This window comes from Macaca fascicularis, chromosome 11 (genome assembly GCF_037993035.2).
Source record: "Macaca fascicularis isolate 582-1 chromosome 11, T2T-MFA8v1.1".
Classification (NCBI taxonomy): domain Eukaryota; kingdom Metazoa; phylum Chordata; class Mammalia; order Primates; family Cercopithecidae; genus Macaca; species Macaca fascicularis.
In genome coordinates this window covers 86,597,468-86,614,892 of record NC_088385.1, presented here as the reverse complement: position 1 = coordinate 86,614,892, position 17,425 = coordinate 86,597,468, and the positions used below count along the sequence as shown (strand labels likewise).

The window sequence follows — 17,425 nt, the reverse complement described above, 5'->3', positions numbered from 1 at the left end:
TGTATTTACTAATTAAGTGGAAGTGGATCATCACAAAGGTCAGAATTCTCTTCATCCTCACATTGAGGAGGAAGAGGAGGGATTAGTCTTGCTGTCTCAGAGGTGGTGGAGGGGGTAGGAGGAGGCAGAAGAGACAGGCACACTTGGTGTAACTTTCATATAAGTGGACCTGCACAGTTCAAACCTGTGGCGTTCAGCAGTCAACTGTACTCTACTTCTGTAAGTGTTCTCTGAGAAGTGTGAGCTAGGTGGTGTAATTGGATGAAGCGTTAATGATTGGACTTCCCAAGAAATATTGATCAGAGGAAAGGCTTTATGTTGTGTTGCAGGGCTCTGTCATATCCTTGCTTGTTTGACTTTAATTATTTAACTTTTTTTTTTTTTGAGATGGAGTCTCAACTCTGTCACCCAGGCTGTGTGGTGGTGCAGTCTCAGCTGACTGCAACCTTGATCTCCAGGATCAGGTGATCCTTTCATCTCAGCATCCAGAGTAACTGGGAGTACTGACATGTGCCACATGCCTGGCTAATTTTTCTATTTTTTTGTAGCGACAGGTTTCCTCATGTTTCCCAGGCTGGGCTCGAATTCGTGGGCTCAAGCAGTCAGCCTTCTTCAGCCTTCCAATGTGCTAGGATTACAGGCATGACCCATGACACCCAGCCTTGTTTAACTTTTGACACAGATTACATGCTTTTGAAAAGGTGCATACCCCGTGACAAGAGGAAACATAGGAGACAAGAGGAAACATAGGCTTAAATTTATTAGAAGAAATTTAGTGGCGATAAATGCCAAGACCTGTTCTTTATATCAGAAAATCAGTTACTCAAGAGTAACATGCTGATTTAAAAGCTGTTTATATATAAAAAACACTTGAATTTTTTAGAGCAAAGTATGAACAATAACATGTTGTCTGACGTAAGTGTCATTAGTAAAAGCACACTGACAAGAATGCAGGGAGACTGGGTGCGGTGGCTCACGCCTTTAAGCCCAACACTCTGGGAGGCCAAGGCAGGCAGATCACTTGAGGTCAGAAGTTCAAGACCAACCTGGCCAACATGGTTGAAACCCCGTCTTCACTAAAAATAAAAAAATTAGTCAGGTGTGGTGGTATGCGCAGGTCGTCCCAGCTACTGGTGAGGGTGAGGTGAGAGAATCATTTGAACGCCTCTGCACTCCAGCCTGGGCGACAGACTGAAACTTTTGTCTCAAAAAAAAAAAAAAAAAAAAGATTTAGAAAGGAATTTGATACCTGTCTTCCAATGTTTGAAAATACTGTAGGTAGAGAAGAAATTAAAGCCCCTTTTAGTAGGTCATTAAATAAGATGCTTAGATTACCACTTTTGGGGGATGTTTTCAGGGCTGGAGAAGAGGATCTTCCTCGGTTAAAAACAGACAAAAAATTTACTCCTTATCCATTCTGGTTAATTGGGCTAAATGAAATCTTTCTATTTCTTTCAGTAGAGCTAAAATTTTTAATCTTCAGTTCTCTAAATCCTTTTTTAAAATGTAGTTTCATCTTAAAATTAAATTACATTATTTTTTTAAATGTAGTTAGGAAGTTAAAATGTGATATTAAAATATAATTATTGGCCGGGCGCGGTGGCTCAAGCCTGTAATCCCAGCACTTTGGGAGGCCGAGATGGGCGGATCACGAGGTCAGGAGATCGAGACCATCCTGGCTAACCCCGTGAAACCCCGTCTCTACTAAAAAATACAAAAAACTAGCCGGACGAGGTGGCGGGCGCCTGTAGTCCCAGCTACTCGGGAGGCTGAGGCAGGAGAATGGCGTAAACCCGGGAGGCGGAACTTGCAGTGAGCTGAGATCTGGCCACTGCACTCCAGTCTGGGCGACAGAGCGAGACTGTCTCAAAAAAATAATAATAATTATTATTATTATTAAACTATAACAAGTTCCAATCTAAAAAGAAATTATCGGATTGCATTATTGAATTTCAAAGACCATTTTCTGAAGACTTTTCCTTAAAACTTATTAAAATACTAAACCTGTATGTTTTATTCATATACATTGATAGATATTTACATTCACAGTTATTGCATTTACAACTAACGGTTTTTTTAATCTATTACTGTAGATCATACCTCACTCCTGTTAGGGATGAAGAGTCTGAATCCCAAAGAAAAGCAAGATCTAGACAAGCAAGACAATCTAGAAGATCAACACAGGTATAGTTAATGTAATTAATATATAAAACTTACATAAGTAGCATATAAAACATATATACAGACACACACGTAAAACAAGTTACCTTTCTCTTTTTCACTTTGTTGTGAAAATATTGATGTCAGTATATAGTGTGAGTAAATCCTCAAAAGGTAAAGGTTACTCATAGCCTTTTGTATGGTTACACTGTTACTATTATATTTCATCTAATTAGCGTGTGCCTTTGTGTCTTTTTGAGTATTTTATCCTTATTCCTAATACAGTGTGTGGCACAGAGTATTTGGTTAGAATAATCATATATGATGTCTAATAACTATTTAAAAGTTCTATGAATATTTGGAAGTTGTGGGCAGAGAATAGGGTCTTATATTAGGTGTATTAAACAGCTAATGTGCAAGTATTAAAAAAATGTCATTCAGGCTGGTGATCTCCTTACCTCCATTTTGCCATTCTAATTATGCTATATATGATGCATACTTTTGTGTCTTTCTACTTTTCCACAGTTAGGAAGGTCCACAGTCCAGATTCAGCTGTCTGTCCTTACCATTACTTAGCTTTCAAGCTGAACTATTTGCTAGGGCCTTAATATACTTTTTCTGCCTATACTTTTCACTTCTTGAAATCTAACCTGTTCTTCAAGGTCAAATCTTGAAAAATTTATTGAAATCTCTTTTAAGCCTTAGCAATTGTCGTGCATGTATATATAGATATATATACACATATATATACACACACACAGAGACATATACAAACATAAATATTTATAATATAATATGCAAACAGTATATATATTGGCTATTCTTCCCTACTTTGAGCTTGTGGGGAACATTTATATGCATAGAGTATCCAGTACCTATCATTGTGCTTGCTAATGGTGATTCTTCATAGAATGAATGTAACTTGCTGTTTCCATTTGCAAACCAATTCTAAACATGCATATTTGACTTTTAATGCATTTGTATGTGATATATGTATTTCTAAAATATCCCTTTGAACAAGCTTTAATGCATCTCATAATTATATTGATCTTTTTGTGTGTGCAGGGAGTGACATTAACTGATCTTCAAGAAGCTGAGAAAACCATAGGAAGAAGTCGTTCTACCCGAACCAGAGAACAAGAAAATGAAGAAAAAGAAAAAGAGGAAAAAGAAAAACAAGATAAAGAGAAACAAGAAGAAAAGAAGGAGTCAGAAACATCTAGAGAAGACGAATATAAACAAAAATACTCCAGAACGTATGATGAGGTAACAGTATATCAAAAACACATTTAAGTCAAATGGTATGAATAGTCCTTATGATCCTCAACATACAAGAGATTTATATACCAACAAACCATATACAAAATACTGTAAAGGATTTTAGCTGGAAATTTGATATGTTTTTAATTGTGTTTAGTGTTTCAAATGGTTTTGATCTTAATGTTTCACAGACTTACCAGCGTTATAGGCCAGTATCAACTTCAAGTTCAGCCACTCCATCCTCTTCACTTTCTACTATGAGCAGTTCACTCTATGCTTCAAGTCAACTAAACAGGCCAAATAGTCTTGTAGGCATAACTTCTTACTCCAGAGGAATAACAAAAGAAAATGAAAGAGGTAAGAATAGCAAATTTTGAAAACACTTTGCTTTCTTCATATAATCCCTTGGATTATGGTTTCCTAAATAGTAATTCAACAGAAAAGGAACAGCATCCTAACTTGTGATTCATTGAACCTAAACAGAAAGAATATGAAGGTTGAGAATGAGAAAAGTAGAAAACAGAAATAGAAAATAATATGGCCTGCAGTTGATATTAATATTTTTATAACCTAATATTTCACAAAAATCTTCATGTCCACCTGCAAAGAAAAGTTAATATAGAACTGGTGGGTGACTATTTCTAGAAGCAATTTATTACTGTAGTACTTTTCAGATGCTTCAAGCTATTTCTTGCCTACTGTGTAGATCATATCATTTAAATAGTTTTTGTGAAATTGTTGTAAACTGAAATTACTAAATACATGTAATGATCTCACTAAAACACATTTTTTATGCTTATTTCTTGAAAAATACATTTCTCTCAACTATATATTGGCATATTGATACTCATTATTACCATTTCCTATTATTTTATATAAACTTTCTATTTAAATTCTGAGTAATTTCTACTTTAAACCAGAGATAAGTACTAAATAAAATTACTTTTAATTATAGGCATTTTATATTTTAAAGCCTAAATCTTACAGTATTAGTCATGATAATATCAGTAATAATGTAGAATAAACACCAGAAAATAAAGTTTATTCCCAATTTCCAGCTATATATTTTCTTATATTGATCATTGAGATATTTCAGTTCTTTAAACTGCTATATGTGAGGCCTGCATCGTGTTTGTAAAAATGTTGAACCAACATTTAATATTAGAGATACTCACTTCAAACTTAAGATTTTTGTCATTTCTTGGAAAGTTGACAGATCTGGCAACACTGGATCTGTATTCTCAACAATTGGCTGGAGCTAAGCAGTAGCAGCTGCCTATCATCTTCCTTTCCCCTGGATAGTCCCCTGGCCCATTTTACCCATTGTTTTTACAATTACCTTGCAAAATATTGTCAAGATATATTGCTATATTGTGGTTTATTGCAATCCTTAACAGAGGGAGAAAAAAGAGAAGAGGAAAAAGAAGGAGAAGATAAATCACAATCTAAATCAATTAGAGAACGACGGCGACCAAGAGAGAAAAGAAGATCTACAGGAGTTTCATTTTGGACACAAGATGTGAGAATCTATTAAAATACATTATTTGATAGTATTCTGTTTTTTTTGTTTTGTTTTGTTTTTGTTGTTTTTTTTTTTTTTTTGATACGGAGTCTTTCTCTGTCACCCCGGCCGGCGTGCAGTTGCGCGATCTTGGCTCACTGCAAGCTCTGCCTCCCGGATTCACGCCATTCTCCTGCCTCAGCCTCCCAAGTAGCTGGGACTACAGGTGCACCCCACCACACCTGGCTAATTTTTTGTATTTTTTAGTAGAGGCGGGGTTTCACTGTGTTAGCCAGGATGGTCTCGATCTCCTGACCTTGTGATCTGCCCACCTCGGCCTCCCAAAGTGCTGGGATTACAGGCGTGAGCCACCGCACCCAGCAGTGGTATTCTTAATGTGTCCAAAAGTACATACTAATAATTTCTTATATGCCTTAGATTATATATTCCTTAAATCATCACAGTGTTTTCTGAGTTGAGTTGTTAAATGAGAAAAATTATTTTTAAGGATAGTTAACTACTTAGATTGTTGGTACTACTTAAAAGGAGTAGTTCTGACCTAATTATGGAATAGAAATAATAATGTCTGAAGGTCAGAGTGCGTGTATTGATTATTTTATAATAGCTAAACTGCTCCTTTACTTGTAAAAACATCTTTTAAGAATATCTAAGGAGTCTATTTAAATTTCATTTTCATAAATATCATTATAAGATCTACATTACAGATTACTTCCATCTCAAGGCATGCTAAATAGAAACAGTGCTTTGTTTATCAAATTACAACAGTCTTGTAAAAATTAGTGTTTTTTTCCTGATCCTTGAATGTAGGCCTGACACTGCTATTCATTGATTTTGTGTCCATTTTCTAAAAAATAAACCTTTTATTGAAGTATGGCATGTTCAGAAATACAACTCATACATGTATAGCTTAATGAATTAGCACAATGGGAGCATATCTATGTAATCACCACTCAGAATGATGAATAAAAGCAGCAGTGTAGATTGCCCCCATGTTCTCCCTCTCAATCCCTATTATCCTCATTTTCAAAGTTAGCTAGTATCTTGATTTCTAACACCGTAGTTAACTATGCCTGTTTTTGAAGAGCATATGACTAGAACTATAAATTTTATAACTCAGTGTTATGTTTAGAAGATATATCTGTGCTATTGTATGTAGCAGTACATTTAGTTCTATTGTTATAAAAATACTTTTTAAAGAAAATTTCTATCCATTCTTTCACTGAAAACATGGAATCAGCTGTCTTCCTGTTAAACTGACCCATCTCTCATTGTATGTTCCTCTTTATCTCTTAATATTATATCTTACCTTAAATTCTGCATTTTTAAAAAGCTTTCTTTGATTATATTTGTATAATATATATTTTCCGTTATTTTCAATTTATTTGTGTTTTTTTAATAAACAACATATTTAGGTTAACTTTTTTCTGAACATTTTTTTAATTACAGTGTTTTAGTCCATTTTCATTTTACTTAATTACTAATTAATTAATTAAATGTACCGCAAATAACATTGTCATATGCAGCTTAAAATATATAAAGAGCTAAGGCATATGAAAACAATAGCACAAAGATATGGGAAAGTATTAAATGGAGTTCAAGAGTTTTAATATCTCTGCATTGTCCATGCTGTGGACAAAATATATATTCAACTTGATGAATCAAGAGTGCATATGTCTATTTTAAAAAGTTTAAAAAGAGAAGGAAAATCATACATAAATGACAAAGGAAGAACAGATGGGGAAATCAAAAAATAGTTTTCTATTTTTCTTTTGATTTTTAATATAGAAAAGTTAAACATATACTTTATAGAAGTAACAGAATAGTGTGAGGAGCCCTACCCCAAGTATTCATTTTTTCAGTTAAATTCCCACCCTATCCCCCAACTCCCATATTATTTAGAAGAAAATCCTAAACATCTCATTTTATCTACAAATGTCTCAATGTATATTCTGAGAGAGGACTCCCAAAAATTATTTTAAAAAATAATTTTTGAAATTATTAGTAAAATTTCCTACAATAAATTGGCAATCTATTTTTAGAGTGATGAAAATGAACAAGAACAACAATCAGACACAGAAGAGGGATCCAATAAGAAAGAAACTCAGGTAAATACCATTACTTTTTGTATTGAGAAGTATTCATATTTTTTAATAATCCTTTTAAATTGTGTTATATTTATTCATGCAAAACAGTTATTGCATACTCTGCCTACATGCCGGGTATGCAATATCAGTGTTTGCCTGGGGATCAGGATTAAAAGGACTGGGAAGGGTCACAAAATAATGTTTTGGAGGTGATGAAAATGTTCTGGGTCTTGATCCTAGTTGTGGTTTTGTGGATATACAGAACTGCCAAAACTCACCAAATTGTACACTCTAAGTGCATGTAATTTATTGTATGTCATTTAACCTTCGGCGTTAAAAGAAAAAGCAAAAAAAGAAATAGTACCCTTGGCCAAAGGAAAATATCTAAAGGCTACTCAGAAGTAGTGGAAATCCGAAAGTAGTAGGCTCAGATTTTATTTCAAAATTATGTTCTGGAGAAGATAGGCATCTTTTAACTTTCTTTTACATATATTTAGAAATTTAGAGTCTCCAACAGATTTTTATGTTTAGAATCTAAAAGACATTTTTTTCCTCTCAGTACTGATGAAGGACCTAAAGCAAGTTTGAATGACAAGGCTGCATAGCCAGCAAGGGTTGAAAGTTCCCCCACCCACTTCCTGATTGTTTGGCTGTGCAGAAAGCTAAAAAATATTTAAAATATTTCTATTCGTATGAGGATAGAGCTGAACAACACGAGTTAGTTCTAAACCTGGCATTGTTTAGCCTGAAATAGCATTCTGGTCATATTAATATTATTTTACTCATTTTGAGTTGAAGTTCCTTAATAGAGCAAACACATTTCTTTTTACTCAGCAAGGATCTACAGTAACAGGAAGTGAACAAAAGTAGGTTGCCTTTGCTAGGTAACTGTGAACATTATTTTAGGGCCAAGTTTGCCTATTTCCACCCCAAAATTTTATTTTATCTTTAGGTGGCCAGACATTGAGGAGTGAATTGGTTCTGAGGTTACATTATTTGCAGACCTAAAGCTTTAACTGTTACCTAAACTATTTGCTTGTCAGTTATCAGAACTCCCCAATTTACCTATGTCCCTTCTTTATTATATTCTATCAACTTACCCATCATCTTCCTTTCCCAGTAGTACCCTGTAAATTCTCATCTTTCCATGAAAAACAATGGACAGGTAAACAAGAGGGGAGGAAATTAGTAAACCTTCCGTGTCTGACACCTCTCATTGCCTTATCATGCGGACTCCAACCCCCACCAAGCTGGAGTGGAAGGGAGATTATCTAGCTTTTAAAGTTGTAATTTTGAAGCATATTGATGTATATTGTATTTAGTTTTACTGTTAAAATTATATGTGAGATACGTTAAAATGAAGAGGAACATTGTTTCTAAAAAGAAAAGTTTTTTTATTTTCAATTTAAGTGTTTTTTGTTTACTTTAAATAGATCTATATTTATATGTTATTCGTTACTTATAACTAAAAGAACTCCAACCTATTTAATAGAACAATCTATTTGTTGTAACTCCAAATAGGTTGGAGTTCTTTTAGTTATAAGTAACGAATAACATATAAATAAATATAACAAATATAAATAACAATATGAAACCTAAGTCAAACTGGATTAAACAAAGAAAATGTACTCCAGTTATATTCTGCAGTCCTTTGTGTCAGCTTCATCCTCAGGCTGATTTATCTCATAGGGATGAGATTATAGTTGGCTTAGGATAGACAGGGCCTATCACTGAACTGTTGCAGCCATTTTGCTACCAACATGGGCTACATGTCATCTCACCTAAACCTAGTAACTGCTACACCATCAGAAAAAGGAAGAATGGATGTAGATAAATAAATAAGATGCAATGTATGTGTGTAGATCAATATTTTCTATATTCACATAGATGTTATGTGTCCAGAAAAGGTTAGTTAGATAACAGTGGTTATCTAGAGAATGGAGGGATGAGAAATTACACAGGAACTTTGTATACCATTATATGAACTTACAATACCATAGTCAGAAAGATATTTCTGAATATCATTCTATATGTTTTAATATTTTTTATCTTTAAAAGCATATTTTTACTTTGGAAAATTAATCTTAAAATTTGAGGAACAAGGGCATTATGCTAAATGAAATAAGCAAGTTACAAAAAGACAAGAACTATGTGATTCCACTTATTTTATTTGGGTATCATAGAAACAGAAAGTAGAACCATTGTTGCGAGAGCTAGGAAGAGGACAAAGGAAATTGTTCTATGGATATAGAGTTTTATTTTTACAAGATGAAAAAGTTCTAGAGATCTTTTGCACAACAATATGAATATAATTAAAAATACTGAACTATATACTCTAAAAAACAGTTTACATAGTAAATTTTACAATATGTGGTTTTTACCACAATTCTTAAAAGTTTTTAAATGATAGGCCGGGCATGGTGGCTCACGCCTATAATCCCAACACTCTGAGAGGCTGAGGTGGGAGGGTTGCTTGAGCCCAGGAGTTGAAGACCAACTTGGGCAACATAGGAGACCCTATCTCAACAGTAAATTTAAGAAATTAGTCGGATGTGGTGTTGCATGCGTGTAATCCCAGCTAACTGGGAAGCTGAGGCAGAAGGATCACTTGGGCCAGGAAGTCGAGGCTGTAGTGAGCTGTGATCATATCACTGCACTCCAGCCTAGGAAACAAAGTGACACCTCATGTCAAAAACAGTAATAATAATCAGTGATAACACCATGATTTTTAAAGACAAACGGAATGTGAGTGATTTCTGTGACTAGACTTTCTATTTTTAAAATTTAAATCAGTGAATGTAAGTGCAAACTGTAAGGTGAGATGTATTATTTTTGTTTGATATGTAGACATTTTAGTTCATGAATAGCCATTTTACTGAATTTGAATATGTTGAAAATTGAAATTTATTCTTTAAAATTGTTAGTTGTTGTAAAACCAAAGAGTAAATCAAAATAAAACATTACTTTAAAAAACAATGGAAGGAGCAAAGTTGAAATTGGTTTTGCAGAGGAAATTTACATAGACTTTAGTAAAACATTTTTAGTCCAAAATAGGCTTAACAATCCCAAAAGTAACCTAGTAATTTTACAGTATCTCCAAAGATAAATATAATGGGAAATCACTAATATTTAAATTAAGAAGTTTAACAAACCATTCTGTATAGTTAAATTATAGAATTAGTGAGTATTTCAATAGAAGAAGAAAAGGCTAAATTTGACTACTGAAAAAGACTACTTTGGCCCCCAGTAAGAGTGTTTTACCCTATTAATCTTTTCACCATTTAAATAAGACTTTCTGGAACTTGAGTGTAGCATACCACTTGCTTGAGAAAATTAAATTTCCTATCACCTAACTGCTAACCTTAAAGGTATATAGCTAGATTTCCAGAAAGTAAATTTTAAACAAAATATGTATATACTGTTATGTATAAAGTACCTTAGGTGTTCATTTGTTTGCTTCTCATTGCCTCAGAAACAAAAATGAGTAAACTGCTTTGAGATATCATAGTAAACTCAACATTTCTTAATGTAAATATATTACTTCCTCCTGCTCAGTGGGTATATGTAATAGATATCTTTCTTAGTCTCTTTTTTTATTTTAATTAAAAAATATTGTAAGTGGTCATTGTAGGAAGTCACAGGAGATACCCATAAATTGCCACATGTAATTGCATGATGGATATGCCTTTGAAAATATACAGTGACTCTGTATTCTAGAACCTCTTTCTAAAACAACCTCAGTAAAATTAAAACACATGTAGAAAACAGATGTTACTTTAATAGTTTGAAAATGCTATTGATACTACATTAAATTTACTTAATCAGAGGTTAATAGTTTAATGAAAACATAAAAATTTAGTATGCCTATGTTTTTCTCTTTCTTTCTAGACGGATTCCATTTCTAGGTATGTTTTATTTATTTTTTAATTGACTTTTTTCTTATTTTTATCTTTGTTAAAAATGTTTTGCTAGGAATCTATGGATTTTGTAAGTTTATAGAATTATTTGATGATAAAAAAAATTACAGAAATTTTGATGGCCTTATCATTGTTACTAGCTTTCTTTGTTAAAGGCTTTACTTCTAGATCACTAGTCAAAGCAAGTGAGATTTTTTCCCAAATCTCTACAACAGAGGTATTCCAAAGTTTCTTAGGTTAGTTCAACTATCTCATTATTAACATCAGGGACTGATAAAACCCACACTTGGCCAGAAATATATTTGATTAAGTATTCAGAATCTTCTCTTATGTAGCCCTGCTTTAGACAAAAGAGAACCAATGAAGACACTTTAAAAAATGTCATCTAGCTCAAGCCTGTAATCCTAGCACTTGGGGAGGCTGAGGCAGGAGCATCGCTTGAGTCCAGGAGTTGAAGACCAGAGTGGACAACATCAAGACTCCATCTCTACCAAAAAAAAAAAAAAAAAAAATTTTTGTCTTAATTATCCAGGCATGACTATATGCTCCTCTATTCCTAACTACTGGGGAGGCTGAGTCAGAAGTATCACTTGAGCCCCCAGGAGTTCAAGGTTATAGTGAGCTATGATTGTGCCAGTGCACTCCAGCCTGTACTCCTCACTGGACACAGTGAGACGCTGTGTCTTTAAAAAAACAAAACAAAACAAAAGTGTCACCTAATTCAAAATTATCCATTTTTTCAGAGAACCTCCACTCTATCCTTGATTTTGATCTCCATTCCATTTCTCTTATCATTGTTAACCACAGCCCTGTAAGACCAATAATAAATTTCTGTCTGCTGATGATTCTATTGAATTGAAATGCAGAGCCAATGGCATCTGTCAGAAAAGGTAATCTGAATTTCAGAACCAGATAATAAGAGAATTCTCCTTTACCAATAAGCTTTGTTTTTCCTGTTTAGGACAAAGCCATTACCTGTCACTTTGGATATACTTTATTTCATCAAATCTAAGACATTACTCATTTTTAGAACACCATTGTGTTACCTACTACTAAAAAAAGGAAAGGTGCTACCAATTAAACTAGAATGCATCGTCAATTGTAAGCCATTTTCTGGTTTTGGAAATATTAAAATGTGGGAGGAAACGTACAATTTAGAATATTAATCATATGAAACCAGTTTTGGCTTTTAAACATGGAAATGTTGACTCTCTTCCTCAATTAATGGAAATTAGTAGTATTAAAAAATAGCTGGGTGCAGTGGCTCATTCCTGTAGTCTCCCAACACTTTGGGAGGCTGAGGCATGTGAATTGCTTGAGCCCAGGAGTTCAAGACCAGCCTGGGCAACATGTTGAAACCCTATCTGTACCAAAAGTACAGAATTAGGCATGGTGGCATGTGCCTGTAGTCCCAGCAACCCAGGGGGCTGAGGTAGAAGAATCACTTGAGCCCGAGAAGTCAAGTGCAGTGAGCTGAGATCATGCCACTGCACTCCAGCCTGGCAGCAGAGTGAGACCCTATCTCAAAAAATAAAATAACTTCCCACTTATTATATATCACAAAAATTAATCAGATAACAGAGGGAGACTGTGACCTACACTTTTGAACTGTCAAGTTATATGTGTACTAGGATGTATGTTAATATAAGTTGTAAAAGCCTATAACAAGGTTTTTTATTTAAATCTTTTGAAGATATGAAACCAGTTCTACATCAGCTGGTGATCGATATGATTCCTTGCTGGGTCGCTCTGGATCATACAGTTACTTAGAAGAAAGAAAACCTTACAGCAGCAGGCTAGAAAAGGATGACTCAACTGACTTTAAAAAGGTACTTGGGTTATTTAGTTATATTTAATAAAAAATAAGTTATCTTTTATGTTGAGATACTCATATTCAAATGTTATTTTAAAAACTCATAATGAAATGAGTAAAATAACTTATTTTCATTTTCAGTTTTCGGCAAGTGATGGTAAGTAGAATGTAAATAGCTGTTTGTTTATTAAAGGGAAGAGAAAATCATCCAAGATGATTTTACATTTAAGTGTCTCAAGTCATTGCTATGATTGAGCTGGAAAGGAGCATTCAGTAAACAGGTGCACACATGTATGCACACTTTGTTTCTTTGTTTGTTACTAGGAAGCAGCCAAACAGAAGATGGCTTTTCCTAAGAGAATATATTGATAGTTTTTCATAGGTAACTGAAAAACTTGGGGCAGCTCAAGTGCCATTAAGGATTGAAGTAATTAAGAAATAAATCCCAGAAACTCAATAATCTGGGATTCATTTATATATTCATATTTTGTGCTTCATAGTAAACAGAAAGTCTGTTGGAGAAGGAGAAAGCTTATGGCATTTGTACATGTCCCCAGTTATCTGGCAGCTGTTTGAATTACATACTTTTTTAAAAGCCAAGTTAGGGGAATGGGTGAGGGAGAGAATCATTTTACATTATGAATAAGATTCATCATTTATTCAATAAAGAATTGAACTGTGCTAAGTAGAGAGATTCTACTAATGGGCAAATGGAGATGAAGATGTTATCTTGCTCTCGTGGGCATCTTCCATGTAGTGGGGGAGAGAGACCTTATTATATAGTCATACTAATGAATGTATAATAAATAACGGAGACAGTTAACTTTAAGTAGAAAAGCAATTTTATAAAAGTATATAACAAAGTAGATTGATTTCCTTGGCTGGGCACAGTGGCTCATGCCTGTAATCCCAGCACTTTGGGAGGCGAGGCAGGCAGATCACCTGAAGTCGGGAGTTCAAGACCAGCCAGACCAACATGGAGAAACCCCCTCTCTACTAAAAATACAAAATTACCCCGGGTGTGGTGGCGCATGTCTATAATCCCAGCTACTCAGGAGGCTGAGGCAGGAGAATCACTTGAACCCAGGAGGCAGAGGTTGCATTGAGCTGAGATCACACCATTGCACTCCAGCCTGGGCAACAAGAGGGAAACTCTATCTCAAAAAACAAAAAATTGATTTCCAAAGGAAGTGTGGTTTCAGCCAAACATGGAAGGATTACTAATAGTTAACTGGCAAAAATGGGAGAGAAAATTATTCCAAATGGAGTGGAACTACACGCACATAGACCTGGTGGGGGGAGAATACATGATGCATTGGAATAATTAAATTTTTATTATGGCTAGTAGGGGGAAGAAATATTTATTTGAGGCAGCAGTTGTGTAGGCTGAGACCGGATAATGCAGTGCCTTATAGGCCACTGTAAGATTTTGTGTATGCTAAGAACATCGGGAAGCCATTCAAGAGTTTTTCATTTGTGGGTGGAAATGGAATGGTTGGCCTATGAAAATGACGAGATTTTCATTTTGAAAAGTTAATTTTAGCTCCTATATACAAAACAGATTAGAGAGCGATCAGGGAATTAGAATAGTTGAGATAAGAGATGATCATAGCCAGAATTATGGTGGAAGTAGTAAAGCAGGGGTAAGGAAGAAGCAGTGTTAAGAAAGACAAAAAGCATTAGAAAAGGGGAAGGTCTTGGATCTTATCCCGGATTTGAAATATTTCAGGAAATACGTCATTTGCCTTTTAACTTTACTATAAGCAATATAGAAGTATAATGATAAATACAGCTGGTACTCCATCTCATTTCTGGGAATTCAAGAGAGAGTGATGGGCAGAAAATCTCACGGACTCCAAATAAAGATCACAGTGACTCCTTAGCCCTAGCTGCAGTTGCTGTGCAGGTATGTGGTCCCACTTTATCAGATGACTGAATCTTTTTTAAGATAACCTGAAAAGTCCGATTTTTCTGTCAAGTCTTGATTTTTGAATGCTGGAACTAATTTTAAGACTTTATATGGGACAGACACACTTACATAACCAACAGTCTGTACTTTGCAACCATGAAGGATTTTTTAAATGTATCTTTTATAGCTCATATGGTACATTAAGCTGTTTTAATACTGCAAAGTAATCAATGAGAAATTTTAAAGTAATAGGAGAGCAGAAAAGTAATTTGTTCTTTTACCCTAATTTTTATAGCTTTATGAACAAATTCTAGCTGAAAATGAAAAGCTGAAGGCACAGCTACATGATACAAATATGGAACTAACAGATCTTAAATTACAGTTGGAAAAGGCCACCCAGGTTTGTATCCTTTTCTTTTTGTTACTCTCAAGGTAATGGTTGTGATTTATTTCATCTAAAAATGGTATTAAAATTTTTTCTAATACTCTAAATAGAAGTTTGATAATTGATAATAGAAGATAATGCTGTTTTTGGATTATTTACTTTTTCTGAAGTAAATTTAAAAAATAGTCTTACAGTCAAAAGTCAACATATAAAAAGCTTTTTAATACCAATGTTGTGGTATGTCAAGGTTTTAAATGTTTATTTCCAGAATACCAAATGTAGCAAGGCATTAAAACATTAAAAGCATCTATACAGAATCATCTTATAGCCATATAAAAATTTTTATTTACTACAAATATTTTCTGTTTGTTCAAGTAAAGATTATTTTATATTGTAGTGCTGGAAGAAGGTAATTTTAATCATAACTCCTTTTGTAAGTTCCTTCTCTGCAGCAGCCTAGAGAAGATAAATTTGAACAATAAAATTGGGATAGCCAAGCAAAACTCACAACCTTGTACATATGATCTGGCAATTGTTTCCCAAGCCGCTTTTCCATTTCCATGGAACATTAGTTCTGGGAAATAGGAATAGGTACATCTTCTCCTCGTTTCCCTCCTTTCAGAAAACAAAAAAAACTTTGTGATCAAAGAAACTAGGGAAATATTACATATTTTACATGTTAGAGACTTTACAGGGTCTATTTATTTGCTAAAGGCTCTAAGGCATCCTGTAATTTTTAAGAAAACAAACGTGTTCAATTTTAACCTGGGACTTTCTAGCATAAACGTACTTCTGCAGCACAACTCTTAGAATCCCGCTGAAAGCATGGATCTAAAAACAGCACGTCCAGATCTGTGAATGGGACTACATACTCTTTTTGATCAGTCTTTACACTCATCTTTTTCTTAATTTTTAAAAATTATAATAAAACAACACCAAAACAAAAACCAACAAAGTTCATTCTATTTGTTGAACTTAAACTTGTTACCAGATCCTTCTTTTAACCATTGTTGTGTTGTAAAGCAATTGTCTGAGGACAGTAGATACTGTGCTAAACTTCCAGGGCTCAGGCTAACCTCACAAGGTTGTGAAGACTCCTCAGATTCCTTCATGTTAATGGAGGTTTTTGTAAAGATAAACAGAAAAGTAAAACAGAACAAGAATACGTTTCATAGTGAGATGTCATAAAAACTTAGTGTCATACACATTAAAACTACTGACTTATATTTAGGCTTCATGGTAAGCTGTAATGTTTAGCAGAAAAGTTAACTAAGTAAAAATATCTAAACTGATGTTGGTGTTTTTTAATCAGTGAACTTGTCATCATCCTTCAGGTTGCATTAGTATCTTAGTGAGCCTGTATACATAAAAATATAATGAGCTCTCTGAGCATAGCTTCAGCTCTAGGGATTTCATTACAATGTTAGTTCTAAGTAAAGATGTCCACTGCAGCCGGGCGCGGTGACTCATGCCTGTAATTCCAGCACTTTGGGAGTCCAAGGCAGGTGGATCGCCTGAGGTCAGGAGTTCGAGACCAGTCTGGCCAGCATAGTGAAACCTCATCTCTACTAAAAGTACAAAAAAAGTAGCTGAGTGTGGTGGTGGGCGCCTGTAGTCCCAGCTACTCGGGAGCTGAAGCAGGATAATTGCTTGAGCCCGGGAGGTGGAGGTTGCAGTGAGCCAAGATCGTGCCACTGCATTCCAGCCTGGGTGACAGAGTGAGATTCCATCTCAAATAAATAAATAAATAAATTTATTAAATAAATGCACTGCTTCCTACTATAGTGTTCTGTCATGGTGACTCAGCTCATCTGTGTCTCCACTACTTAATGCCTTCTCTGTGTTCTGCTTTGCTGCCTACTTCATTGTCATGTAATTATTCTGTATCTCTCTCAGTCAAACCCTGCAAGAGAGGGGAATTGATAGAATTAGCCACTTACTACACAGTATGGAGTAGCCTGTTTTGTTAGTGACCATTTCATAGGTCAATGGACAGAAAGTTGCCTGTGGATCAGGTATCAATTTCTGCTACCTGGCAAGAGAAGCAGGATTAAAAAGTATGACAGCTTCTGCCTTGGCAGGTACTCTGAGTATCATGTCCAGTATACTGAGTTAATAATGAGCAGTATAATTCATAAAAGTAAAACTGATAAGCATTAAAGTAAACTTTTGGGGTTCAACTTTCAGGCATTTATCCTGAATCTACTGTGAACTTTTCCACCTTTTTTTTGTTTGTTTGTTTTTTGGCATTGATTGACTTCGTAACTTTTCACAAATATACAAATATTTGCATCAGATATTTGCCACAAATAGCAGTGGCAGTTTTGATAGTTGCATGAAATTAATCTTGAAGTTTAGGTCTATTTGATAGTATT

General features: G+C 34.5%; 1 protein-coding gene across 21 annotated transcripts in view; it reads left to right on the top strand.

Moving 5' to 3' along the window:
* The window catches only part of PPP1R12A (protein phosphatase 1 regulatory subunit 12A), a 161,906-nt gene that overhangs the window by 134,169 nt on the left and 10,312 nt on the right, over positions 1-17,425 (top strand). For 19 of the 21 annotated variants that reach the window (XM_005571627.4, XM_074007474.1, XM_074007479.1 and 16 more), the window contains 8 exons: positions 2,094-2,184; positions 3,226-3,426; positions 3,612-3,777; positions 4,818-4,939; positions 6,982-7,047; positions 10,915-10,931; positions 12,637-12,772; positions 14,961-15,065. In XM_005571627.4, coding sequence (XP_005571684.1) covers positions 2,094-2,184; positions 3,226-3,426; positions 3,612-3,777; positions 4,818-4,939; positions 6,982-7,047; positions 10,915-10,931; positions 12,637-12,772; positions 14,961-15,065 — 904 coding nt within the window. Of the gene's footprint in view, positions 1-2,093; positions 2,185-3,225; positions 3,427-3,611; positions 3,778-4,817; positions 4,940-6,981; positions 7,048-10,914; positions 10,932-12,111; positions 12,152-12,636; positions 12,773-14,960; positions 15,066-17,425 lie in introns of those variants that run through there. The other 2 variants (XM_065524617.2, XM_065524618.1) reach the window with 2 other exon arrangements.